A 23733-nucleotide genomic window follows, 5' to 3' on the forward strand; every position below is an offset into this window, starting at 1 on the left:
ATGGATGACTGCCATCATAGTTGACATAATGGTCACATGAAGTCCAAGATCCACACTGGAGCCACACAGTTTCCCGAGCTCCACATCATTTCCTAGTTTAAATATCATGTATCAGATTTGTTATCAGTCCTACTGTGGCAGTCATGTTATAAAAGTGTCTTGCCACTTAAGTCACCTCAAAATTATTTAACATACACATGGGTTTGCTTGTTTGTTTGTGCAGGACTCTTTTGATTTTAACATATTAACTCATCATTTTAGCTGGGTCTCACCGCAAATGAGGCTTGGACCTCCCTTCATAAATTTTGATTTAATCTGATTTAAATTGGCAAAGACTGGGGAGTCATGTGGCATAAAACAACGCCTATTTTTGCACAACACCGTTGTACAACAAAGTATAAAATAGGGCTTAAGTGGTTATTCCGAGTAGAGTAGTTGTATTGTAGTTCATTATAAAAATTCTATTTGAATGTTTTTGTGTTGATTCGTTATAATTATATTTTGTAATGTATACAGTAAGTATATACTCGATGTATACTGTATACAAAAAACACACACAAAAAAAGTAACCAATAGAATAATCACAAAGACAGTAAACAATAGCTGCAGCCTTATACTTCTTCTTTTGGGATGTTTTGTCCAATATGTATGTTGTACACTGCTATTATAATGCTAACAGGGTAAGCAGGGTAATAACATGTTAGCATCATGAACTCTGTCCTATACAGGCAGAAGATGGAATTTTGGGAGACTTGTGAAAATAACTACGCCCTGACTATTCATTTAAGAATACAATCGATAAACCACAGCTTCTTGGAAACCGCCCGTCATTCACAGGACAGAGGCCCCTTGGCCGACAGGGGATTTCAAAGACGTTGTGGTCTATTGATTGTACCAGCCAACAATCACTGCTTTCACACACAACCACCCACCAACACCCACACCCACACACACTCTTACCCTATCTAACCCAGTGGTTCTCAAAGTGGGGTCCGGGGACCCCCAGGGGTACTTGAGGGGGTTCCAGGGGGTCCCCAGCTAAATGATAGATAGTTAGGAACCAAATGGACCCTTATGGGTCTGTAACTCTGAGAGTGTACAAATGGAACCAAATGGACCCTAACGGGTCCATTTGGTTCCATTTGTACACTCTCAGAGTTAAATTAACATTGATTTTACAATATGAATTGGGGTCCCAGAGACAGAAATGCCATTAAATGGGGGTCTGTAGCCATAATGCATGTCAAACTGGGGGTCCTTGAAATTAAAATGGTTGAAAATCACTGCTAGAGCCGTAAAAAAAATCTTCTCTTATGTGGGTCCCTGGCATATCTTATCAAATGGGGGTCCGCGGGCGAATAAGTGTCAATTTGGGGGTCCTTGACATGAATACGTTTGAGAACCACTGATCTAACCAACCAAGTTCATGTCCAGTCTAATTTTATTCATGATGAAGTTGCTTATTTTAACTTTACTTCACTTTGTATTTTCTTGTACACAGTGAGTAGAGTAAGGACCATCCACACAAAGCACTGTAACTATGGTCCTCGTTATAGTTGTGGTGTGGTCTCTGCCATCCACTTGAGCTAGAATTACTTAAAACAACATCTTTAAATATTTAGTTATAGTGTTTGGTGTGCAAGAACTCATAAAATCCACAACTCACGCTAATGGACTCAGATCTGAAGTTTAAGAGCCACATTAACACAATTACAAGTCAGCCCATCACCATAAGAACATATCAAGGATTACCAACTGCATTCATCTTCAGTAGACTGAACTAAGGTAAACCCCGATCAGACGACTAACGTTGATTCAAACCTCTTCTGCTCGAGTCCTTACAAATACTTACTAATCGCATCGCTCTAGAGCTTTCTTAGATCTTTACACTGGCTGTCCGTCTGTCAAAGAACTGATTCAAAATACTACCGTTTGGTTTATAAAGCATTGAATGCTTTAGGGCCAATCTACAACATGAATCATCCACACGTCTCAGGTTGCCTGGGACAGGTCTGCTTTCATCCCAGGAATCAGAACTAAACGTGGAGACGCAGCATTCCGTTTTTATGCACCACATTAGCTGGAACAAACTCCCGGAAAAATGCAAGTCTGATACAACTCGCAGGGCCCTATCTTCCGCCCAGCACAAAGCAGTGCTGGCCGCAGCACAACTGCCATTGCTATTTTCCAACCGATGCAGTTGTAATTTTTACACCCAGTGCCCATGTTATCTAAATACCAAAAGATTTTGCGCCTATTTAGCAGTGGTGGAAAAAGTACTCAAATGTTTGACTTAAGTAAACGTATCAATACTGAAATGTAGAAGTACTCTATGACAAGTAAAAGTCCGTAATTAAAAATTTCCGGAATTCCACGACAGTCACCATTCTTTAATTGGTGGTTTAATTAAAGAAGAAAATAACTGATAATGTGAGTGATTTTTAAGTTGATATGTAAAGATATTACGGATGTGACATTACAATACTGCTAGATGGTCCCAGACTTTTTAACAACAGAAGATTATCTGTCATCGCGCATCATCTCGTAAAGGGAAAGGGAGAACACTCTCTGACTGGTTGATTAATGATCAAACCACACTCATGACTAATTCAGAGGTACAAACCCTTAACACTGTGCGCCGACCTCAGCGGCCAGATAGCGCGCCGTCTAACTAGCAAAATTGGCGTGGTGGACACACCCGATGCGCTTCGACTGTCTAAATAGACATAGTTCTTTTGAATCAAAGCTAAAGGACCTCTCTTTTTGTGCCTTTTTAATTAGGTTTTATAATCATTTCTTCAACACAGACATTTTATTCTCTTATTTTTCTAAGCACAAGTCCACTGAGCTGTGTACAATAAATATATGTCTTCATTTAACTCTGATAGTGGACAAATGTAACCAAATGGACCCGTCTCGGTTACAAATTAGATAAATTAGCACTTAGGATGGTAATGCACTATATGGACACTCAAACCATGTCCTACAAAGCATTAAAAGAGAAAAATACATTTCATTTAGTTAGCATTTCAGCGCAGAATCCATCCTGATGTGTATTCCACACATTCATGTATCCTGAGCTACTTGAAAAGAACTATAATGTAAAATCCAGCCACAGATAACAAAAGTTATCATCTTCTCAAATCAAAAACGCAATTTAAAAGGAAGGAACAGAAACTCTGCTGGTGATGATGATGGATGCACTGTATGAAAGGAGAATCTTACCAAGTGTTGACAAAGTAGTGGTTCTAAATTATGTCTCTGGGGACCATGACTACTGTAGGTTTTCATTCTAGCTCCGGGTTAATTAATTAGTGATGAAATAATCACGGATAATTAATCTGGGATTAACTTTACACCCGAGGCACCATATAAACTGAACTACATGTTACAAGAAATCTAGTAACACTCTCCGTCTCCAGTACTGAAGTCGAGAACCACTGATGAGTAAATACTCATCAAATGCTCTTAATAGAAAGTATGCTCAGGCAGTTTCAGTAGTTGACAGTCTTATGTTTTGTTCGGCTATTCACCTTTTACTCAGGAATGTGAGCCAACATCAATGTAATGGCTCTCAATTTGTTTGGGACCCAGAGTTTGGATTGGTTATGTGTCTAGCACAATACTCTCATATTCTAAGTTCTTTGTCCACAACCATGTCAGAACATCTCACAACTCGCTTATTTTGGGCAAGTGACTTGGTCCTACAACAAAGTATAAATTCCTGTATATAATACTAGAGTTTCGGGGGGCTACGCCCCCCTCAACCCCAGCCGCGCACGGGGCCCAGCGTGGCCGTGTGTATATTGGGGGACCCAAATCGCCGGAGTGAAACTGTGGAAAAGTTTTTTTGAAAAAGGAAAAAATTTGAAGAAATAATATTTGTTATGTTTCAGGGGGTCCACAGGGGGTCCGCGGACCCCCTGATGGTCCACTGACCCCCTGTGGAGTGTTGGGACGCGCGGGGACACCCCTGGAACATTGCGGACCATTTCGTTTTTTTTTTTTTTTTCATGAAGGTGGTTGCTTGTTTCTGGCGCAGGCTGTGCAAACCTGGCAACCCAGCGCATGCTGCCGCACGTTTAAGTGGCGTAGCGTCATGAGGGTCAGTGGGGCCGTGGCTCGGTCAGTGAAGACCCTGTAGTGCGGATGATATGTGGCATAGAGGGGCAGATTGTAAATCCACAGAGGAAACATCCGTGGGCTACCATTGGTTCAGCGATGTGTGCGGTCGCCCTGCGGCCCCTCCTCCTCCACCAATGTGCAGTATTGAGAGCCCTGACGTCACAACAATTGGAGCGATGGGCACTGCACTGTGGTTGGTTAGGGTACACCTAGGGCCCAGGTAGAACCCAGTTAAAGCCTGCATGGGCAAACCCAGTTAGGACCCGCCTTGGTCCCACATAAACATGGCTAGTTGGGGCGCACCTAAGGGGCAGGTAGAAGCTACTTATAGGCTGCATGGGCATCGCAGTTGGGACTGAAGTGGATGCCGCTGACATTGCTGACATGGGGTCCATATGGTTTAGGCCACCTTGAAACCATATGGGAACTACGCTGGCATGCTGGCTGTAATGCAAACGCTGCATCATACCTGCAGTGTGTAGTTTGATGTTGTGTGTGTAGCAGATATACCTGCAGTGTGTAGATCAATGTCCATAGGAAAGTCAATGCCCAGCAGTGTTTTTTTTCCCCAGCAGAGTTTCTAGTGTCTCTGTGTCTCTCTGGAAGAGGTTGCACATGAACTCTGCAGCCGCACTGAGGCGCTCCAACACAAACACTCTGACATTAAGCTGCTTCACACAACAAACATCAGCACCACGCTGCTGTTTGTCCAAAAGACACAATGTCTCCTCTCCCACCGACGTCATGTGTTCATTTATCGACAGCCGTACAGACTCCTTTTGACACATTTTACGTCGTTTATCCAGCTCTCACTGACTCTCCACATGGGGCTGTTATTTTGCTGCGATCAAGTCAACGATGTGAGAGATTAGCTATCACAGACGGACGGACAGGGGGTGAAACATAGTCTTGCGCCATGCCTTTCGGCCTGGCGGAGACAATAAAAAAGCGAAAGTAAAGGAAATGGCCATTTCTGCAACAGAAGTAGTCAATAAACTATGCTATGAAAACATGGGCCACATTGGCAAAGAATGTAAGAAAGAGGCAATGATGTAGAAAATAGCCGATCTCCAAGCTTACAAAGCCTCTCAACGTGAGGCGTTTCGAGCTTGTAGATCGGCTATTTTCACAATATTTACTTGTGGAACGGAGTCAAACAGAATGGGGGGGTCCCAGATCAAGTACGTGTATTTGGGGGGGGGGGGGGGGCGGCGTGAAAGGGTTGATAAACACTGCTCTAATCGGAGCGAAATTATCTGAAATTACTACATGACCATAATGCAGGCTAACATGCGTTGCACGGGGCGGTCCTGCCATTACGTTAGTTACTGTAGTTGCTGTGGAGCTACATAGTTCTCCAGAAGACACACACAAACATACAGCATGTACAATGGACGAACTGAGCAGCAATATAGACATTCACCACACGAACGTGCATTGTTGACAAAGTGATTGCACAGCCGCTGCAGGCATGACAACCAGGTTAGCGTTAGCGACATGGCAGCTATCACAGCAGCCCTGTCCGTCGTGCTGCAACTGCCTGTGATGGCTACAGGAGTAACAGCAAGCTGTCTGCGATGCCATTGTCTGGAGACTGCTCTTAGCGTGACACGACCAATGAGAGTGAGCGCTGTAGTTGTTGCTAAGATAAGGTGGCGTCTCTGCCCCATAGCTTGTAGATCTCTCACACATGATTGGCGTAGGCTGCGTTGCCAGGTCTGACTTTGTGTCTAAGCAATGGTCGGCTTATTTTTGCGCGCCTTTGGGCTCGTTTGCATTGTGCGCACGGCAGCGCTTGTTTAGCGTACGTCAGCGCGACGTGGCAACGGACGTGGCAACGTGAAAGGTCATTGGCTGGTGAAAAGAAACACCCGACGTTACACCAGAAATGGTGCCTGGAGAAAATGGTGACCAAAAAAAAAGTTTGGAAAAAAAGGAAAAAAACCCCGCAGCGGCTGCCTGCTGTTGTGGTGATGAGGTCGTGCGCACGGTAAACGGTACGAAGCTGCCTCCCCTTCCGTTTTGTCCGACATTTGGTGAGTAGAATTAATTATGTTGCGCGGTGGAAAAGGTGTAGTGAACAGTGAGATGTCCCCTACGCGAGGCGTAAATTCAGCGCGGCCGCCGTGGCGAGTCAGTTGCCGACATGTGGTCTGGCGGTGCGTTGTTTATTCGATAACAGAGCTGTGGGGTGTGGACACCGAGGGTGCGGAAGTCGGTCGCCATTTATATAGTTAGATAAAGTCCTGTTTGCCTAGTTGGGAAACACTACAAAAGACCTACAGTTCGGTTAACCACGTTCAACTGGCCCTATTTTGGGCATTTCATTATATATCGTCTGTTTTCGCTCAACATTATAATATACTACAAAAAACAACAACTTTTAAGCAGAAACTGCTATTACTGCATAGACAGAGATAAATTGCATACTGCTGTTCTTTCAAACAGCTTATTCAGGTGAAACCGAATTATACAATTCATTCAATTAAGTCAGGGCAAAATGAATGATATGCCTATTTTAGGAACACAGTGGTATCCTTCAAATTCCGTTACATTTCATCACTGTACAATTACACAGTACCAAATGGGACAAACGGAAGGGTACAGCATATCACATTTTCTTCTCCTTAATATGAGGAATACAGTATAGCTTGTGAGCCGACTACCAGCATTAACCACTTAAACCCCCAGTGTCGGTATTGTGGGGAAAGCTTCCGCTGAAAATAGTAGATCGACAAGCTCACTGTCCAGCAGATCGAGCTTGTCGGTCTGCTATTGTGGGGAAAGCTTTCCCCACAGTAATATTTTAAGATATGTTTTTGGTGTCACACTGCAGTGGTGCGTGAGGCAAGGTTGGCACAGTGATTTTGTTTTCAAAATGTAGTTTCTTAAAATCACAGTAAATAATCAATAATCAATGAGAAAACACTTACTGAGGTTACAGTCTATCCTGATACAATCTGGCGAGAGAGAGAGTGAAATGGTGAGATTAAAAGGAAGAGAAAAAGAGCAGCATAAAAAAGGAGAGAAGAGACAGAGAACAGCATTTCACATCCTTCAAGGTACATTCTGCAGACAGATGAAATCGTTTTTCTAAACCCACCATCCGGGGACAAGCTTGAGAGCCTAAACCACCCTTTACTCTCTTTTGGTGCACATGAAAGCCCTTGCATGCGCATACACAAGAAGAGCGAGAGGAGGACCTCAATATTTGATGCTGTCTCGTACAGCAGGATATATATATATTTTAAACAAGCAGAGGCTGTCCACTCCTCGTGACTGTATCCTTTTCTTTACTCAGACAAATCAGCGGTTAACCCATTCAATCCGGGAACGCATCTCTGTCATTTGGCAATTTAAAAATAGCAGATCTACAAGCTCATAGCGCGGCACCGAGTGCCGCGCTATGAGCTTGTAGATCTGCTATTTTTGAAAAATCGTGAAAATGATTCAAAGATTTTCACAAAAGTTCCAAAAAAAAAAAAAAAAAAATCTGCAACCTCGTAGCTTGAGCTTGTAGATCTGCTATTTTTGAATAGCCAAAGTATAAACTAATGGTTATGCTGTAGCTCAAATCTAAGATATCACAGATGCATTCCCGGATTGAATGGGTTAAAGAATAGAGGGGGACAGAAGGGATTGGACAGAACACTGTGGCCGCATTTAATCCTGTTAAGTCTATCAAGGGTACGTGATTCCAGAGATAGAGGTCTTAACCCTGACATGGTCTCTCTGGGCTCACTGCGGGAAGCATTATAGTGCAGTAGGTTAGGTCTGGATTAGGTCTGGGCTGAGAGATCAAGTTGAATTAACTCATCACGCCCCAACCTTGACTCCCGCCTTGAATACAAAGTGAATGGTGGACGATTACACAGCGTTTTGCCTTGCTTGAACAAGCCTCATGGGAGTAGCATCTCTAAGTAGAAAGACAGAGGTAAAGGGTGATTTGCACACCTTCAGCCACAGTAGACCTTACACATGGGGATCTACAGCACAATGTATTTCCTATCAGTTTGTTAATGGTTCTAAGGGCAATACATTCACTTACAATCATTTCTACACCTTATTATATGTTTCCATAATTAGCTATTGCTGCCGTTTACAGAAGATGAATTTTGCCTGTCTCTATGCTATGTCAGCTGAACATCTGTGTCCACTTTGTATGAATTATAGTTCTTCAGAGCATACTGGACTCTGTGCGGCACCGTCAATTAGCCTCAGCCTAGCATAAACATACATACACCAAAGTCTGCTATTGGTTGGTTAAAAGAAAGTGTCTGGCGGAAACTTGACTATGTGCAGGTAATGTTTTCACTATTGTGCGCAAAACAACCCTTGTCCTAGGACAGCGGTGGGAATTGAACTTATAACACAGTGCTGAATTATGTTGTGTTAACATCACCCTAGGACCTCTGCTGAAGTTATGCTAATCTCTAATATGCTAATACGATTCCTCCGGCTTGACCTCTAACAAGTAGGACCTGAGGCAGAGGAATCACCAGACGTCTGAGGACGGACAGATAATAGCGTGTCTTCAGTAAGACAGGACAGGGGCTGGCCTCATTAAGCTGACTCTACAGGGGGCACATGGTAAAGTTGTTGTGGCTGAGGCGTGCTCTCAAGCTGTCAACCAGCACAGACCAGTGGATGCAGACAGCCAGGGACCAGAGCAAATGTCTCGTTTAAAGCCCGACCGATGCCAGATTTTGGATTGTTCGTAGATCACTGCATAATTGGCAAAACCGATGGCGTCAAAAAAGTCAAATAATGGCCAAAATATCGGCCAGACAGATAAATCAGTCTGGCTCTAGTCAAGGTGCGTGTGTGTATGTGCGCATGTGTGAGGGAGAACGTGTGTGTGTGTGTGTGTGTGTGTGTGTGCGTGTGCGTGTGCGTGTGCGTGTGCGTGTGTGTGTGTGTGTGTGTGTGCTGTGTGTGACAGTTCCTCATGGCTGGCTGCCAGTGCTTAATGAAACGGCTGTAAATTGATGGACAGGCCAGTAACTGAAGAACAGCATGGTGAGCAGCATGTCAGCGTCATGGAGAATGACAGCTCTGGTCTCTGACTGTCTCCTCCTGGAACTGCAGAAGACGAAGCCCTTGAAGGGCTGAAAGGGTTGAAATGGTCAGACTGGGTCTGCCCAGTGGAGGAGGAACTGATAAGGAGGGAGAGGGAGAGAGAGAGAGAGAGAGAGAGAGAGAGAGAGAGAGAGAGAGAGAGAGAGAGAGAGAGAGAGAGAGAGAGAGAGAGAGAGAGAGAGATAGAGACGTGAATAGTGAATGAGCAAGAGAGATACATACAGACAGACCGAGAGGAGAGACCAGAGCAAAGACAATGATAGAGAGAGGAAGAAGACTGAAATACATAAAGATACAGAGACTGGCAGTGGGAGAGAGAAAAACAGAAATAGCAAGGGAGAGAGTGACGAAAAGAGTGAGAGAGAAGAGAGACAGACACACTGATGGACATAGAGTGAGAGTGAGGGATAGATGGAGAGAGAAACAGACATACGGTATATACAGTAGAGAGAGAGAGAGAGAGAGAGAGAGAGAGAGAGAGAGAGAGAGAGAGAGAGAGAGAGAGAGAGAGAGAGAGAGAGAGAGAGAGAGAGAGAGAGAGAAAGTGATGGTATAGTAAAAGGAGGAACAAGGGTAGTATGTATGTTTGTATGTATGTATGCAGCACATACAGTCACTCAAAACTGTGCTTGCCACCATCAGGCTTTTGACTCATTTTGTTAAAAGAAAAGAAAAGAAAAGAAAAGAAAAGGAAATTACAATGGATTACATTTTATTTTGTCTTTGATTTATTCAAAGTAGTTTATTCTAATGAAAAAACAGAGCTAAATAGAGTATACTGTTTTCACTTCAAACCTCTGTTTGTTTGTTTGTTTCTCTCTCAAAATGTGCAATTCCTTTTGCCCTCCATCATTCGATGTATGCCTATTTATGCACTGAGTAGACAGAAAATTCTGGTTTATTCTGCCAGAAGACCAATAAATTGGAGTTATGTCACCCATAGAGGAAGCACCTACTCCACACTGATCTACAGTACAGATGACTATCAAACTAATCTTATATCACATCCTAGAATCCCACTGACGGTTGAAGATTACTTAAAATAGGGTGTATTTAACAAAATGTTGCAATATTTACATTTGGCACATGGCTTAATGCTTGGCTGATACTTAAATGTAAAACTACTACTGTACCTCAAGAAATCTGAAGGAACTGGATTAACATACTATATGAAATGTTGACGTCTGTATTACAAAAGATTAGCACTGCTTTCACTTGCAGATTAAACAGCCAGCTTCCTTCAAACAGCTGGCAAACAACTAAACAATTTTCCCTTGGCTTTTTATGTGCAGGTCGAAGTGCACAGTTGTTAAACAGCCATTGTTTGGTTGTTTGCCTCAGATGGCTTGCTTTTATCTCCCAGTTGAAGTGCCTTGGTATTGATCTTTTGAAATACAGCCACAGCCCTCGCAGACAAACAGCATTGTCTTAGCATGACACCCAGCCAAGTGTTCTTGAAAATTACATGAATTCCACTTAGTTTTTACAGCTATTAGGTGTTTCCATAATTTTGCATAATCCTATACTTTCACCTTAAATTCAATTAAGTTCTTTACATAAATTAAACGCAAAACAAATCCGCAAGAGCAGAACAAAATGGGATGAAATGAAAGGAGGGGCAGTCCATGTTTTGAGCGACTGTAGTCATTATTAATGCTGACAAGTATGGGAGGAGTTGGACCGAACTGAGAGCATTGTAATAAGAACTGGCTAAATGACGAGACAAGAGAGGTCCTGAGAGGACCAAACGTATGCTCCATCGCACGAAAGCATCACGCCACGAAAATAGCCGACCTACAAGCTCACAACGCGACGCGTTGTGAGTTTGCAGGTCGCCTACATTTCCGGGCCGCGACGCCCGTCGTGCGACTAAGCGTGAATCGGCGCTCGAACCCCGCTGCCGTCATCACTGCGGCGACATTACCCAGGTTTACGGTGAGCTTCACCCGTCCGCCGTCCAGCTCCAGGCGCAGCGTGTCGGCAGACTCCTGCGAGGTGGTGGCCATCAGCAGCCCGTAGGCCCTCTGGGACATGAAACGCAGCGACACGTCCTCCGCCTCCATGTGCAGGGTCGCCGGCAGGACCACCTTCAGGTACATGCTGCCGTCGTAACTCAGCACCGTGCCCTCTGGGGTGAAATCCACGGGATAGAGAAGTGTTAAGAGATCAGTGGTGTAAAGTAACTAGGTACATGTACTCAAGTACTGTACTTAAGTAACATTTTGAGGTACTTTTACTTTACTGGAGTATTTCCAATTTTCTATACTTTTACTTCTACTCCACTACATCTCGGAGGCAAATATTTGAAAACTTTAGTTACTTGTTACTTTGCAGATATAAATCATTACATTATAAAACATTATACATTAACCACTTTAGCCCTATTTTATACCTGCGCTATTTTCAAACATTTTAGTACTTCTACTTTTGGTACTTTAAGTACATTTTGATACCAATACTTAAATGTTTTATTCCGGACTTTTACTTGTAACAGAGTACTTCTACATTGCAGTACTGATACTTTTACTTAAGTAAAACATTTGAGTACTTTTTCCACCACTGTACCTAGGCAGGGACCTTCTTTATCAGGGAGCTGATTTGTCCGAAGGGTTTAAAGAAGAAAACCTTCTTCTCACAGCAGCCATTTTTACAAAATAACTTAAATAGTGGGGTAAACGCAGGTGTTAACAATGCTGCTAATTAAAGTTACGCTCCATTCAAGGTGAAACAGAGCCAGGGTGCTGTTATTTCACATTTTGGCTCAGCAGAGGGGTTCACTAAATGGAACAGAACTTTAATTAGCCTCAAATGGTAACATCTGGTACCCTACCGTGAAAAGGGTGTATTGCGGGTTGAACTTCAAAAAGACAGGTTATGTTTTCTTCAAAGACATCACTTTCTTTCAACCAGAAGGCATTGAAGATGACTCATAACTTTCACAGCAGTGGTGGAAAGTAACTAGAGTAAGTACATTTACTTAAGTACTGTACTTAGTAATTATTTTTGGTAATTGTACTTTACTTGAGTATTTCCAATTTCCAACACTTTTACTTCTACTCCACTACATCTCAGAGGCAAATATAGTACTTTTACTCCACTACAATTATTTGAAAACTTTAGTTACTTGTTACTTTTCAGATATGACTTATGATATTATGAAACATACATTAACCACCACTCAGCCCTAATTTATACCTAAGCTATTTGAAAATAGCCGATCTACAAGCTCACAACGCGGTGCATCGCGTTGTGAGCTTGTAGATCTGCTATTTTCAAACATTTTAGTACTTTTACTTTTGGTACTTTAAGTTTTATACCATTTTGATACCAATACTTTTGTACTTTTTTTAAGTACATTTTGAATTCCGGACTTTTACTTGTAACAGAGTACTTCTACATTGCAGCATTGATACTTTTACTAAGTCAAACATTAGAGTACTTTTTCCGCCACTGTTTAACAGTAACTAATTTATATTCCATGTCCAGAATCAGTAGGTGTCAATTTCAAACCGGTCACTATCTCATTTTGGGACGCAACTCCATTTCAGACTGCAGTTTTATTCTGCTGCACCAGAGGGCAGAGAAAGCCTGGAGCATAAAAACAATCTGCCGAGGAGATAGATGATGAAGACAGAGTATCATAATCTTTTCCAATGATTCTTTTTTTCTCTCATATCTCAATACGATGGATTCAACACATCCCTCATGCTATTAGCAGGCAGTGTTTGTTTGCCTCTGCGAGAGAGGGATCCGATTTAAGCTGAGGAGGAATCATGGCATTTCTATTGGTGCAATGATAGGCTCCAGGCGGTAGTTCCACAATTCATCAGTTTATTCAGCCACCACGCTGACAGCTCATCAATAAATCACTAAAGGAATGGTCCTGTAATTTAACTTTTAGATGCCTCACGTAAAATTCTTCCACTTTCATTGTTATTTGAGGATATATCCCAATCAATCCTATTCGCTGATGTATGTGAGCTGTATAACAGTGTTTTTGTGTTTCCTCCCTTCCTTTAGTCCAGTGGTTCTCAACATGGGGTCTGGGGACACCCTGGGGTCCTTGAGGGGGTTCCAGGGGGTCCCCAGCAAAATGAGGAACAGTTTAAACCGTTTTTAGCATAAATAAGCTTTGAGCTTCAGCCTATGCCTTTTCGATCAAACAACATGAATTATTGGATTATAGTGTGGTATTTTTTCGTGTAACTGTTGATGTGGATCGAAATAAACTAAACTAAAATGATACGTAGCCTGCAAGTTAGTTCAGGCAGCATACACTCCATGTGGCTGTATGCAGCGTCATGCAAGACCCATACGTCATACACTGCCGTGGCTGTCCAATCGGGCGGGTTATTTAAGCTCACCTAAATCTGCGTTCTTTCCGCTTTGTGTGTTCTGGTTTGTTGTCATGTGGCGTTTGCTCCCACCACCACCCCAGCACCCCCATGGGGGTCTGTTCCCCATGGGGGGTTGTTATTATATATCTATCTAAAAATATAGCAGAGCCTGAACGCCAAGATAAAATATTACATCCACACTTGTATTCTCATTCTATATATTTGTTCAATACATATTCGGTCTATAATATTGGTTCAATCTATTCGTGAGTTATCTGACTGAACTAAATTAAACACTTATGCACAATTCATTTTTTTGCCTATTTAAAAATAGCCGATCTACAAGCTCACAATGCGTTGTGATACAATACGGTGTGAGCTTAATAGATCTGCTATTTTTGAAAAATCGTGAAAAAAATTCTCTTATGGAGGTCCCTAATAATAATAATAACAATAGCTTGAATTTATATAGCGCCTTTCATAAACCCAAGGACGCTTTACATCAAAAACAATGAACAACCAACAAACAAACAACCAAACAAAGTACCAAAAGAGTCCGATCATTAAACTGTGCAAATGATCCAGATGTAGAGTGACATTCGCAGTGAACGGATCGTTGAAAAGACACCAAAAAAACACAGGTTTTAGCTCAGGTTGAGGAGCGGCGAAATTCACGCCAGCGTCCCCTCACGAACATCCTTTCAAATGGGGGTCCGTGGGCCAAATACATATCAATTCGGGGGCCCTTGACGTGAAAATGCTTCGCGAAACCACTGCTTTAGTCAACGCCGCCTCAGCAACCACCTCTTACCATTTTCACAGCTGGGCCCCAGGAAGCCGGTGCCGGCGCAGTCGCAGATGTGCCTGTTCCAGCCTTCCCTGCACTGCCCGCCGTTGGCGCACGTGTCCCGGGAACAGCGGACGTGGGTCTCCCGGGTGCAGAAGCTGCTCACGCCGGCGGCGCTCTGGACCTCGGCCAGCTTCCACAGGTTGCGGCTCTGCCCGTCGATGAAGAGGTCCCTCACGCAGCCCACGTAGCCCAGGTTAAGGGTGGCCGACCACACCTCCGGGGGCAACGTCAGGCCCGGGTTCTCCTCGGGCAGACCGCCCAGGTACATGTCCCCGTCCAGGTCTAGGACCTCGCTGCCTTCGTTGGCAGTGAAGGGGCTGCTGTGGCCGTTTACGGAGATGAAGCCTGCGGGGCAAGGTGGTGAGTTAGCGTTATATGAGTCAATCTGATCTCACGCTGCGAATGTATCGCTTTGTTGCGAGAGTAAGCGAGGACAGGTGGCTGTGTGGGCTGTATTAAGTATTCAAGGGAGACTGTGTTAACAAAGGGTGAGATTTGAGGATGCCGGAGATGCTTTGCCTCTGCGTTGTTTTGTTTTTTTCCGGGAGAGAGAGCCACTGCCTAGCAACCATCAGACCATGACCTTATGAACGGAACAGAGACTGGAAACTGAAACTTATCGTTAACCCATTAAGACCGGGAACGGATCTGTGTAATTTTTTTTGATTTCTTTGGGCTATTCAAAAATAGCAGATACACAACATATACGAGCTTGGAGATCAGATTTTTTTCATTTTTAAATTGTGGAATATTTGTGAAAATCTTTGAATATATATATACATTTTTAACTCAAATCTTTGCTTCTGGGGGTCCCTGGAACAAAATATTTTGAGATGGGGGGGTCCAAGGACAAATCCATTTTGGGTGGTCCTTGACATGACAAAGGTTGAGAACCACTGATATTATAGAAACATAAGTGAAAAGAATAAAACTGTTAGGATTTAGAAGACATTTGTAGAATCCCCAAAAGCAAAGATTTGAGTTAAAAATGTTCGCTTTAGAAAATATATAATTATATTCAAAGATTTGGACACATTTTCACGATTTGTCAAAAATAGCAGATCTACAAGCTCATAGCACGGCACTCGGTGCCGTGCTATGAGCTTGTATATCTGCTATTTTTGAATAGCCCAAAGAAACACTGATGCGTTCCCGGTCTTAATGGGTTAAAGTAAATCTACCCGGATCTTTGTGACAGTTTCCCCCCAACATGAAGTGGGTGTCTTCCGTAATTGGCCACTTGTGTAATAGGTTAAGACAATTTTCTAAAATGTCATACATAAGATTACGGTGACTAAAAATAATTCTGTAATTAAAACTGGATACGCATGCATGTGTCAAGGCGACTGAAGACAACGCAAGAACAAGCCAATGAGCTGGCACAATGATTGCGATTTCACAGCTCAGAGCGCTCTCTACTCCAGCATTCAGCATAGGACCAGAGGGACAAGGGGACACAAAGAACAGTAGGCTTCAAACAAACGCGTAACAGAAGGCTTTCCCCTGTTGCGTTCGTATTTTTAGGTGTTTAGCAGATGCTGTTTTCCAGTGCAACTTGCAACTTGTGCGTTGCCACAGTCTGACAACTCAACACTCCAACTCATCTCCCACGAGTCCTTACAGTATTTCTTCTATTTAGATAAAAGCTAGTTTTGTTATGCATGTTTTGCTGTGTGTTTGTTTACTTGTTCACAGATGCCATGTATGTTATTTAGATAGATGTGTGTTGTTTGCTTGTGCTTAGATGCAAAGAAGGCCTACAGTATGTTATAGTACTGTATGTTATAGTATGTTATTTGGATAGATGTTAGGTTTGATGTCTACTAGCAATGTTAGTTAAATTGTAGCACTTACTTTATTTTTGGCAAACTATTTATTCAGCCGTTTTCCTGTTGATTAGGGGACGTGTCGCTTCACTCGAGTGTTGCACTTCCTAAGTCGCTCTGGCTAAAAGCATCTGCTAAATGCCTTCATTGTATTCGTAAGTAACTCTCTCACCACAATAATGCATAATAATTACTACAACACCAAAATTACAAGAGAACATATCCGCGGAATTAAACCTACCCTACAGTGCTTCCCAAACAGTGTGCAGAGGCACATTGTTGTGCCTGAAACAAGTCCAAGTGTGCCTTGGGCTTTTGTGACAACAACATATTGTTTAAAGCGTATTTATATGCCGTTTTTATTGGTGATAGAATGCACACAATACCTACGCCTCTATTTCCACCTACATGATGGCCTATATATGCCATCAGCCATCAGCGCAGAGGGCCATATCGCGCAGAGGGCCATATCGGATGTTAAGTCATATTTTACTGCCTTTTATGTTATATTGTTATCCTATTTTTACTAGTGTTACTACTTAATCTGTACTTCTCTACCCTTACCTTTTCGTATCTTTGTTTCAACCTTCTCTGTCTGTCTGTCTGTTAGTCTGATTGCAATATATACTGTAAAACTTGTGCGCACTCATTTCCCAATACAAATTCTATTCCCTACTTCTTTCTTCTCAGTACTTTATCAAAACAAACCCAAGGTACCGCTGTTCACACATAGTTGTCATTGTCAGTGCAATCTCTATTCTTAGCTTGATCTCTCTCTTCTTGCATGCACGCACGCACATGCACGCAGACACACGCACACGCACACACGCACCCACACACACACACACACACGCACACGCACACACACACACACACACACACACACACACACACACACACACACACACACACACACACGCACAGTCTCTCCATCTTTTAATTACCTCATATTTAAATGTATGACCTGTCCGGTAGAAATTTGTTTTGTTACTTCTTTGAAGTCATTTTGAAAGTTTCAAATGTCAGCTTTTATTTGCCCAGTAAGTTAGTAAATAAAAATAAACGTTTACAGAGTGATAAGTGAGATAACATGTGTTATAGAGGCTATTTTGACATGAATACAGGTGTGCAGAGAGATTTTGACTTGCCCTTTGGTGTGCCTTGGGCACATAAAACCACTGAGCTAGAATGATGATGTAACACAGAGTCACAGTAGGACAGGCTACAGGGTCGGAAAAGGTAGAAGAGGGTGGAAGTTGTTTTAATAACGGCTGAAAAGGGTCACAAACTTTCGGATTAATTCCGGGGCACCTTCCGGTAAATTACCATGGAAGGTTCTGCTTGGAATTATTATATTTATATTTTTAATTTTCACATTTTCAGTAGAACATTATTTTGTTTTGTTTGAGAGGAAAATAAACATGGCTTGATAGGTTAATCACTTAAACCCTATATACTCCATTGAACATCACACAGCAAAAATAACCAATCTACAAGCTCACAATGCAATGCAATGTGTTGTGAACTTGTAGTTATTCTATTTTTGTAGAATGTTTGCCAAATGTTAGTCAATTTAGCCAAATATTCATAAATTGTTGCTGAATGTTAGCCTAGTATGCCCAGAATAGGGATGCTAGGGTTCAAGTGGAAAAAATCTCAATAGGCTCTATGCACAGCAGCCATATTGGAAGGAAATTGGGCCTCTTCTTTACTTCCTTCACAGGTTACCAATGATACTAATGAAGGCTCTGTTCTATTTCGTGTAGCACAGTGGTTCTCAAACTTTTTTTTATTTCAAGGACCCCTATAACTCTGAGAGTGTACAAATGGGAGTGTACAAACTCTGATAGTGTACAAATGGAACCAAATGAACCCTTACGGGTTCATTTGGTTCCATTTGTACACTCTCAGAGCTACACAGCAGCAAGGGGCCATTTTGGAACCCCCTCAAGGAACCATGAGGATCCCTGGACCACACCTTGAGACCACACTGGTGTAGCGATCAAATATTCCACGATTGGAGAACACACAAGGCTCTTACCTTTGCGTCCCTCCCTCTGGAAGTCCACGTGGCACCACTCGCCGTCGTTCAGCCTCTTGTTGCTGGCTTTCATTTTGAAGCCGCCGGAGCCCATGTCCAAGAGCAGGTACAGGAACCCATCCATCAGCTCCAGAGCAAAGTAGTCCGCCCGGGGCTTCCTGTCGACGAGCTGCGGGCCCTGCAGTCGGCCCTGGCTGAATAATAGCAGGCCGCTGGGCTCACTGGTGCGGAAGTCGAAGGATATGGAGCCTGTTCTCTTGACGTTCCACCGGGGCAGAGTCAGGTGAGCGGACGGCGTGTCAAAGGTCACCGGCTCCAGGGCTTCCACGTCTTCGCAGTGGAAGATCAGATCGCCGTGGCTGCTGACCCTCGGGTCCTGCGTGGCGGCCAGATGCGACAACTCCAGTCTGAACTCATTATTCTTGTAGACCACCTTGAAAAAGGGCAAGAGAGAGACTTCACACTGAGACGACTCCCGGAGAGAGACTTACCGGAGATTAAAACCGGCCATTTAATGTCTCCGGTTTCTAAACGTTGAAACCGATACGACAGGGTTATTTACCAGGCATTTCCCGGTTTAATCAAGCTTGAATTCACGGCAGAAATTGAAATGATTCACATGGATTCACTTCATTGTCATGCAGCGAGCGGAGTCGACCAAGCTGAAGCTATTGATAAGATAAAGTGAGATGCCCGCCGTCCCCATGCTCTGTAAAGGAACATGCAAGTCACATGCACGCTGTGGCCTCACATTCAGATAGAAGCAGCAGGCAGGCAGAACTGAGCGTTTTTCATTTTCACACCACTCGCATTTGGCGACAAGAGACTGACTGACAGGCCGCTCCAAACCCCAGGGTGTGAACATAACTAGCTGAAAATACACCAAACAACTTTAGTGCAAAGCAAACAAACAGTGCTACATCACAGAGATCCCACAGGACGACTGCAAAACAGCGGTATTAAAAGAAAACACAATTGCAAATGCATTATTTCAGCGCATTTACATTTTCGACATTTAGCTGATAGCCTTTTAACAAACATAAACAATAATTACAATAATTATAAATTCCTACAGTAGATGACAAACAGCACAAGTACCCAATAATACAGAGTACATGGATCGTAAGCCATTGAATACACAACTAACTTTAAGGGTGCAGGGTGCAGCAGTTAATCAAAGTAATCGATTTCATCAGAAAAAAATTGTGATTCAAATCAAATAATCTACAAACAAAACAAGCAATTACAAAAAAAATACTGAAGCCCATATACAAGCTCACGATATGCTATATTTGCTATTTCAGTGTAACACTGTTGTACAACAAAGTATAAAATATGGCTTAGGTGGTCCATCAGACAGATTTAGTAAAAAAAAAATCTATTGACATTTTTTCACGTTAATTCATGTGTAATATGTATATGTTATTGTTACAGTACAAGCGCGAAACCAGTAGGATCGAAAAAGGCTTGCCCGTTTTGCCCGCCGATGGCCGCAACCGACGGAATAAAAACAAAAACGTCCAATTTCGTCAGCTCGTTTACTGCGTGCGACGCCATCGGTGCGGGTGACAAAGCGAAAATTCGGGGCTTATTAAAACAAGCCGCATGCTATCCGGCGGCTAAGCCGACAGCCAACTGTTCAGGGTCCGTCCGTCCCCCGGCCACCGGGGAAAGGACAGGCTTTTCTTTTCCGACCGCGTCTGCGCGAAGGAGGGAGCGTTCGTGTGTCTCGTGGCCGTGAGCCCCGCCTGGCAGCGTCGACTTGCGCCTAAAACGAGCACTTTTTCCCCCATCTTACTGATTTCTCGAACCTACTGTAACATATCGTTGCTGTCCGGCAGAAACCGGCTCCATTTTGATGCTTTTTCATTTTGTTCCATAAATTAGTGCTATTGAACTTTAGGTCTGTGTGTTGGTAAAAAAAAAGTGCTTCTGTTGTAGCTTCATGCAGGTTTCACAGAAAACTGATCACCACTGGGAGGCACTTACTGTATGTATGTAGCGTAAAACGGTAGAACACACAACTGCCTTAAGCCCTACAGCATATACTTTGTTGTACGACGAATAGCGAAAATAGACGATCTACAAGCACACAGCACGTTGATTGTAGTTATTTTTTCGACATCTTCACGTTTCTTTTAATTCTTTGAAGAATTTTGAAAAATGTGGTCTTCAAAGCCAGAGTGGAAGTGGTTAACACTTAGTGAGCAGAGTGAATGGGGAAAGACAGGACAGGAGGTAGAGGGAAGGGGTTAGGGGAGCAGGGGATATGAAGCACGTCGTGAGCTCATTAATTCCAGCATGGTGTTATGTTCATGCATCTTTTTTTTACGCTTGGCATCTCAATTCTGTTACACGTGCACTGACACCTATTTTAATGGGATTTCCACTCAAATAAAAAGGGAAAAGGGATTAAGCTCTGGTTTTGACATGCTTTTATGTCAGTCATGTGAGAGCTTTGCTCAATGAGATGCCCCGCGCTCTCACAGGTGAATCTTGTATGAATTTGCCAGCGCAATTTTTAAGGGTAATTTATACTTTGTCGCATGACCCCTTTGACAAGCGCTCCTCGACAGAATTGACATTTTCAACAGCAAAGTGTCGCGCTGTACTTTTCACTCAACGACTACAAAACAAAAGGTTGCAACCGTCGCGTTACCACTTTTTTTCCCCCCATTGTGGTGTATTGTGCTTTTGTAATGTGGGGATGTTTTCACTATAATTCTCCAGGGCAAAAATGTAGAAAGATGCTAGGGCTCCCTGACGTGTAAAGTATTTTAGTTTTTTAATTAAGCACTGGAGGTCCAGAGTACTATGTTTGTCGCGGGGGCCACAAATCCCACGCAAAACGAACCATCTAAATGTCTGCCTTTACATACATTACGTTGTTGCTTCATGCAGGTTTCACAGAAAACTGATCACCACTGGGAGGCACTTCCCATTCAACATTTGCCAGCATTCAAACAGGAAATCTATTTTATCTGACAACATCATATGAAAAGCATCCAACGCGGGGATTTATCAACCCAGAGAGGATTTACACTAGGTGCCACATACTGTAGTAAAGAAAAAGATGAATAACCACTCTCTCAGCTCCATAGAGATGATTTATTCACCTCACCAACGTTTTCTGTGCTTTCCATCAAAACACCTTGACAAAGGACAGGTTTTGGCTAAAACGCTGGTGACATGAATAAATCATCTGAGACCAGAGAGTGTGGTTATTTGTCTTTTCCTTTATTGGTGCTCACAACATAACAGCACCTGTATTAGATGGTACAATGCTTTTAACACCTCACGTAAATGCAACATGCAAATTTGGAGTATACATTAACACATTCATATTTCTACATGTTTAACCCATTCTAACGATTCTGTGTGTCATTTTTTGATTTCTTTGGCTATTCAAAAACAGCAGATCTATGAGCTCATAGCGCCGCACCGAGTGCCACGTTATGAGCTTGTAGATCTGCAATTCTTTTTTAAATCATGACATATTTTGCAAATCTTTGAATATCTATATATTTTTAAAGAGATCATTTTTAACTGAAATCTTTGCTTCTGGGTATTCTACAAATGTCTTCTAAATCCTAACAGTTTTTTTTTTTTAAACTTACGTTGCTATAATCAGTGGTTCTCAAACTTCTTTCATGTCAAAGGGTTAGCCAAAACCCAAAATGATATGTATTTGGCCACGGACCCCCATCTCAAAATATTTTGTTCCAGGGACCCCCCCAGAAGCAAAGATTTTAGTTAACATTTTTCGCTTTAAAAGAAAAAAAATATATATATATTCAATGATTTACACAAATTGTCAAGATTAAACAAATAGCCAAATAAATCTTATGATGACACACAGATGTGCTCCCGGTCTCTATGTGTTAAGAAAGGTAAGTAGTCCAGTACCTGCCCTGTAGACCTGTTCGCAATTTGGTGTTGGGGGAATTTCTTACCTGAACATTGTCAGTGGGTCCCTAGACATGAAAAATCACGGAGGTGCTTGTCCGCCAGAGTGGCACGAATGGCGCAATGGCCAAATCAAAAATGGCCGCCATCGGCTATGATGAAAATCCAACTCATTTGTTTTTGAGTGGATATACACATGTAATACCTCCATTTTGACTAATTGGGGTGTGTGGAATTCATTTTTGATATTGTTATGACCATTCTGGGTGATTTTGACCTTGGAAGGTCATGGTCACGGTCATTTTGCTATTCCAAAGACATTGGCCATAACTTGGCCATTGTTAGGAGTAAAAACAGGTGCAATAAGTCTATTTCAACTAATTCTGACATTTAGAATTCCTTTCTGATATTGTTTTGACCATTAAGGATCATCTTGGCATTGAAATACCAATATCAAGGTCATTATTCAATAACTCCATTGGTTTCTTTAGTCACTTTTATTGTATTTCTTTCATAATTATTTGTTTTATTTATAACAAAAGACATGAACATGAAAAATATAACAATTCTAAATACCCCCCTTAACTTTTATTTCATTTGGGTGCTTTAACTAGAAAATAAGACAAGATAAGAAAATAAAAGTGATATACAAATAAAATCATATATTTTTTTTACAATTTCTCTTACAGTGCACCATATATGTGTGCATGCTGGTTAGTGTGATGGGTTTTTACATGAAGGCTTTTCCAGTTTTCCATGGCAGAACATGATGCACGGAACTCCAGCAGCACGGCAGCCACATCGCCGAGTGTCGCACTTGCCTGCACACTTGCATACTCGGTGGTAAGGGCTTCAGACATTTTGATGGCAGTAGCGTACCAAAGTGCTCCTACCATCCATGTTCCGCTCTAATATTGCCTCAGGTTCCTTGGCTGTCGCAAGCAGGTGGCAAGCCCTATGCACCAGAAAAGCACCATGTTTGATGTGACCTCTGATCACACTACTTGTGGGAGGGATAGCATCAATTCCAGCGTTGGCACTGGTATAGCTTTCCCTGAGGTCATCAAACGTCTCAGCAGTTGTACTTGACCTGGCCCCTGTCCGGACACGTACCAAGTACTTCTCTGCCAACGCTGTGTCTTATTCTGTCAAGGTGTCTGCCTCTCCAAAGTTTGTTAAATATTGTACTGGGTCAGAAGCCATAGCTGCATGTTTGGTCCCCGCCTTGCTCATGCAGTCTTCTCCAGTCAGGATATGCGCCTTGATCACTGTCTTGGCTCCACGATGAGAGACTGCTTGATGCAGTGGAAGCATGCGCCGCTTCTCACCAGTGCTATACTGCTGCCAGATCTCCTTCACCCCCAGTGCTTGGAAGTATGGGGTGTGGTATAGCAGTAATGCGAAGGTGTCTGTATCATTGGAGACTATGACAACTCTCTTGCTCTGTTTCACACGAACACACCACTCCAAATGCAACACCAATCTGGTCTCAGCATCCTCAATCCAGTTCAAGAGGTCTGGGATCTTTTCACCACCAGCCACCTTTGCTGGGAGCACCTCATCTTCAGA

At 42.7% G+C, this 23733-nt stretch overlaps 1 protein-coding gene across 1 annotated transcript in view; it reads right to left on the reverse strand.

Annotated features, from left to right (window-relative positions):
* The window catches only part of nrxn2a (neurexin 2a), a gene marked incomplete at both ends in the record, with an annotated part of 214644 nt that overhangs the window by 115585 nt on the left and 75326 nt on the right, over nucleotides 1–23733 (reverse strand). Inside the window, 4 exons of the mRNA XM_084075179.1 lie at nucleotides 7059–7085; nucleotides 11129–11332; nucleotides 14353–14736; nucleotides 18259–18691. Coding sequence (XP_083931305.1) covers nucleotides 7059–7085; nucleotides 11129–11332; nucleotides 14353–14736; nucleotides 18259–18691 — 1048 coding nt within the window. The remainder of the gene's footprint in view (nucleotides 1–7058; nucleotides 7086–11128; nucleotides 11333–14352; nucleotides 14737–18258; nucleotides 18692–23733) is intronic.

Source organism: Gymnoscopelus microlampas (assembly GCF_963454915.1).
Source record: "Gymnoscopelus microlampas genome assembly, chromosome: 12".
In the NCBI taxonomy this organism is placed as follows: domain Eukaryota; kingdom Metazoa; phylum Chordata; class Actinopteri; order Myctophiformes; family Myctophidae; genus Gymnoscopelus; species Gymnoscopelus microlampas.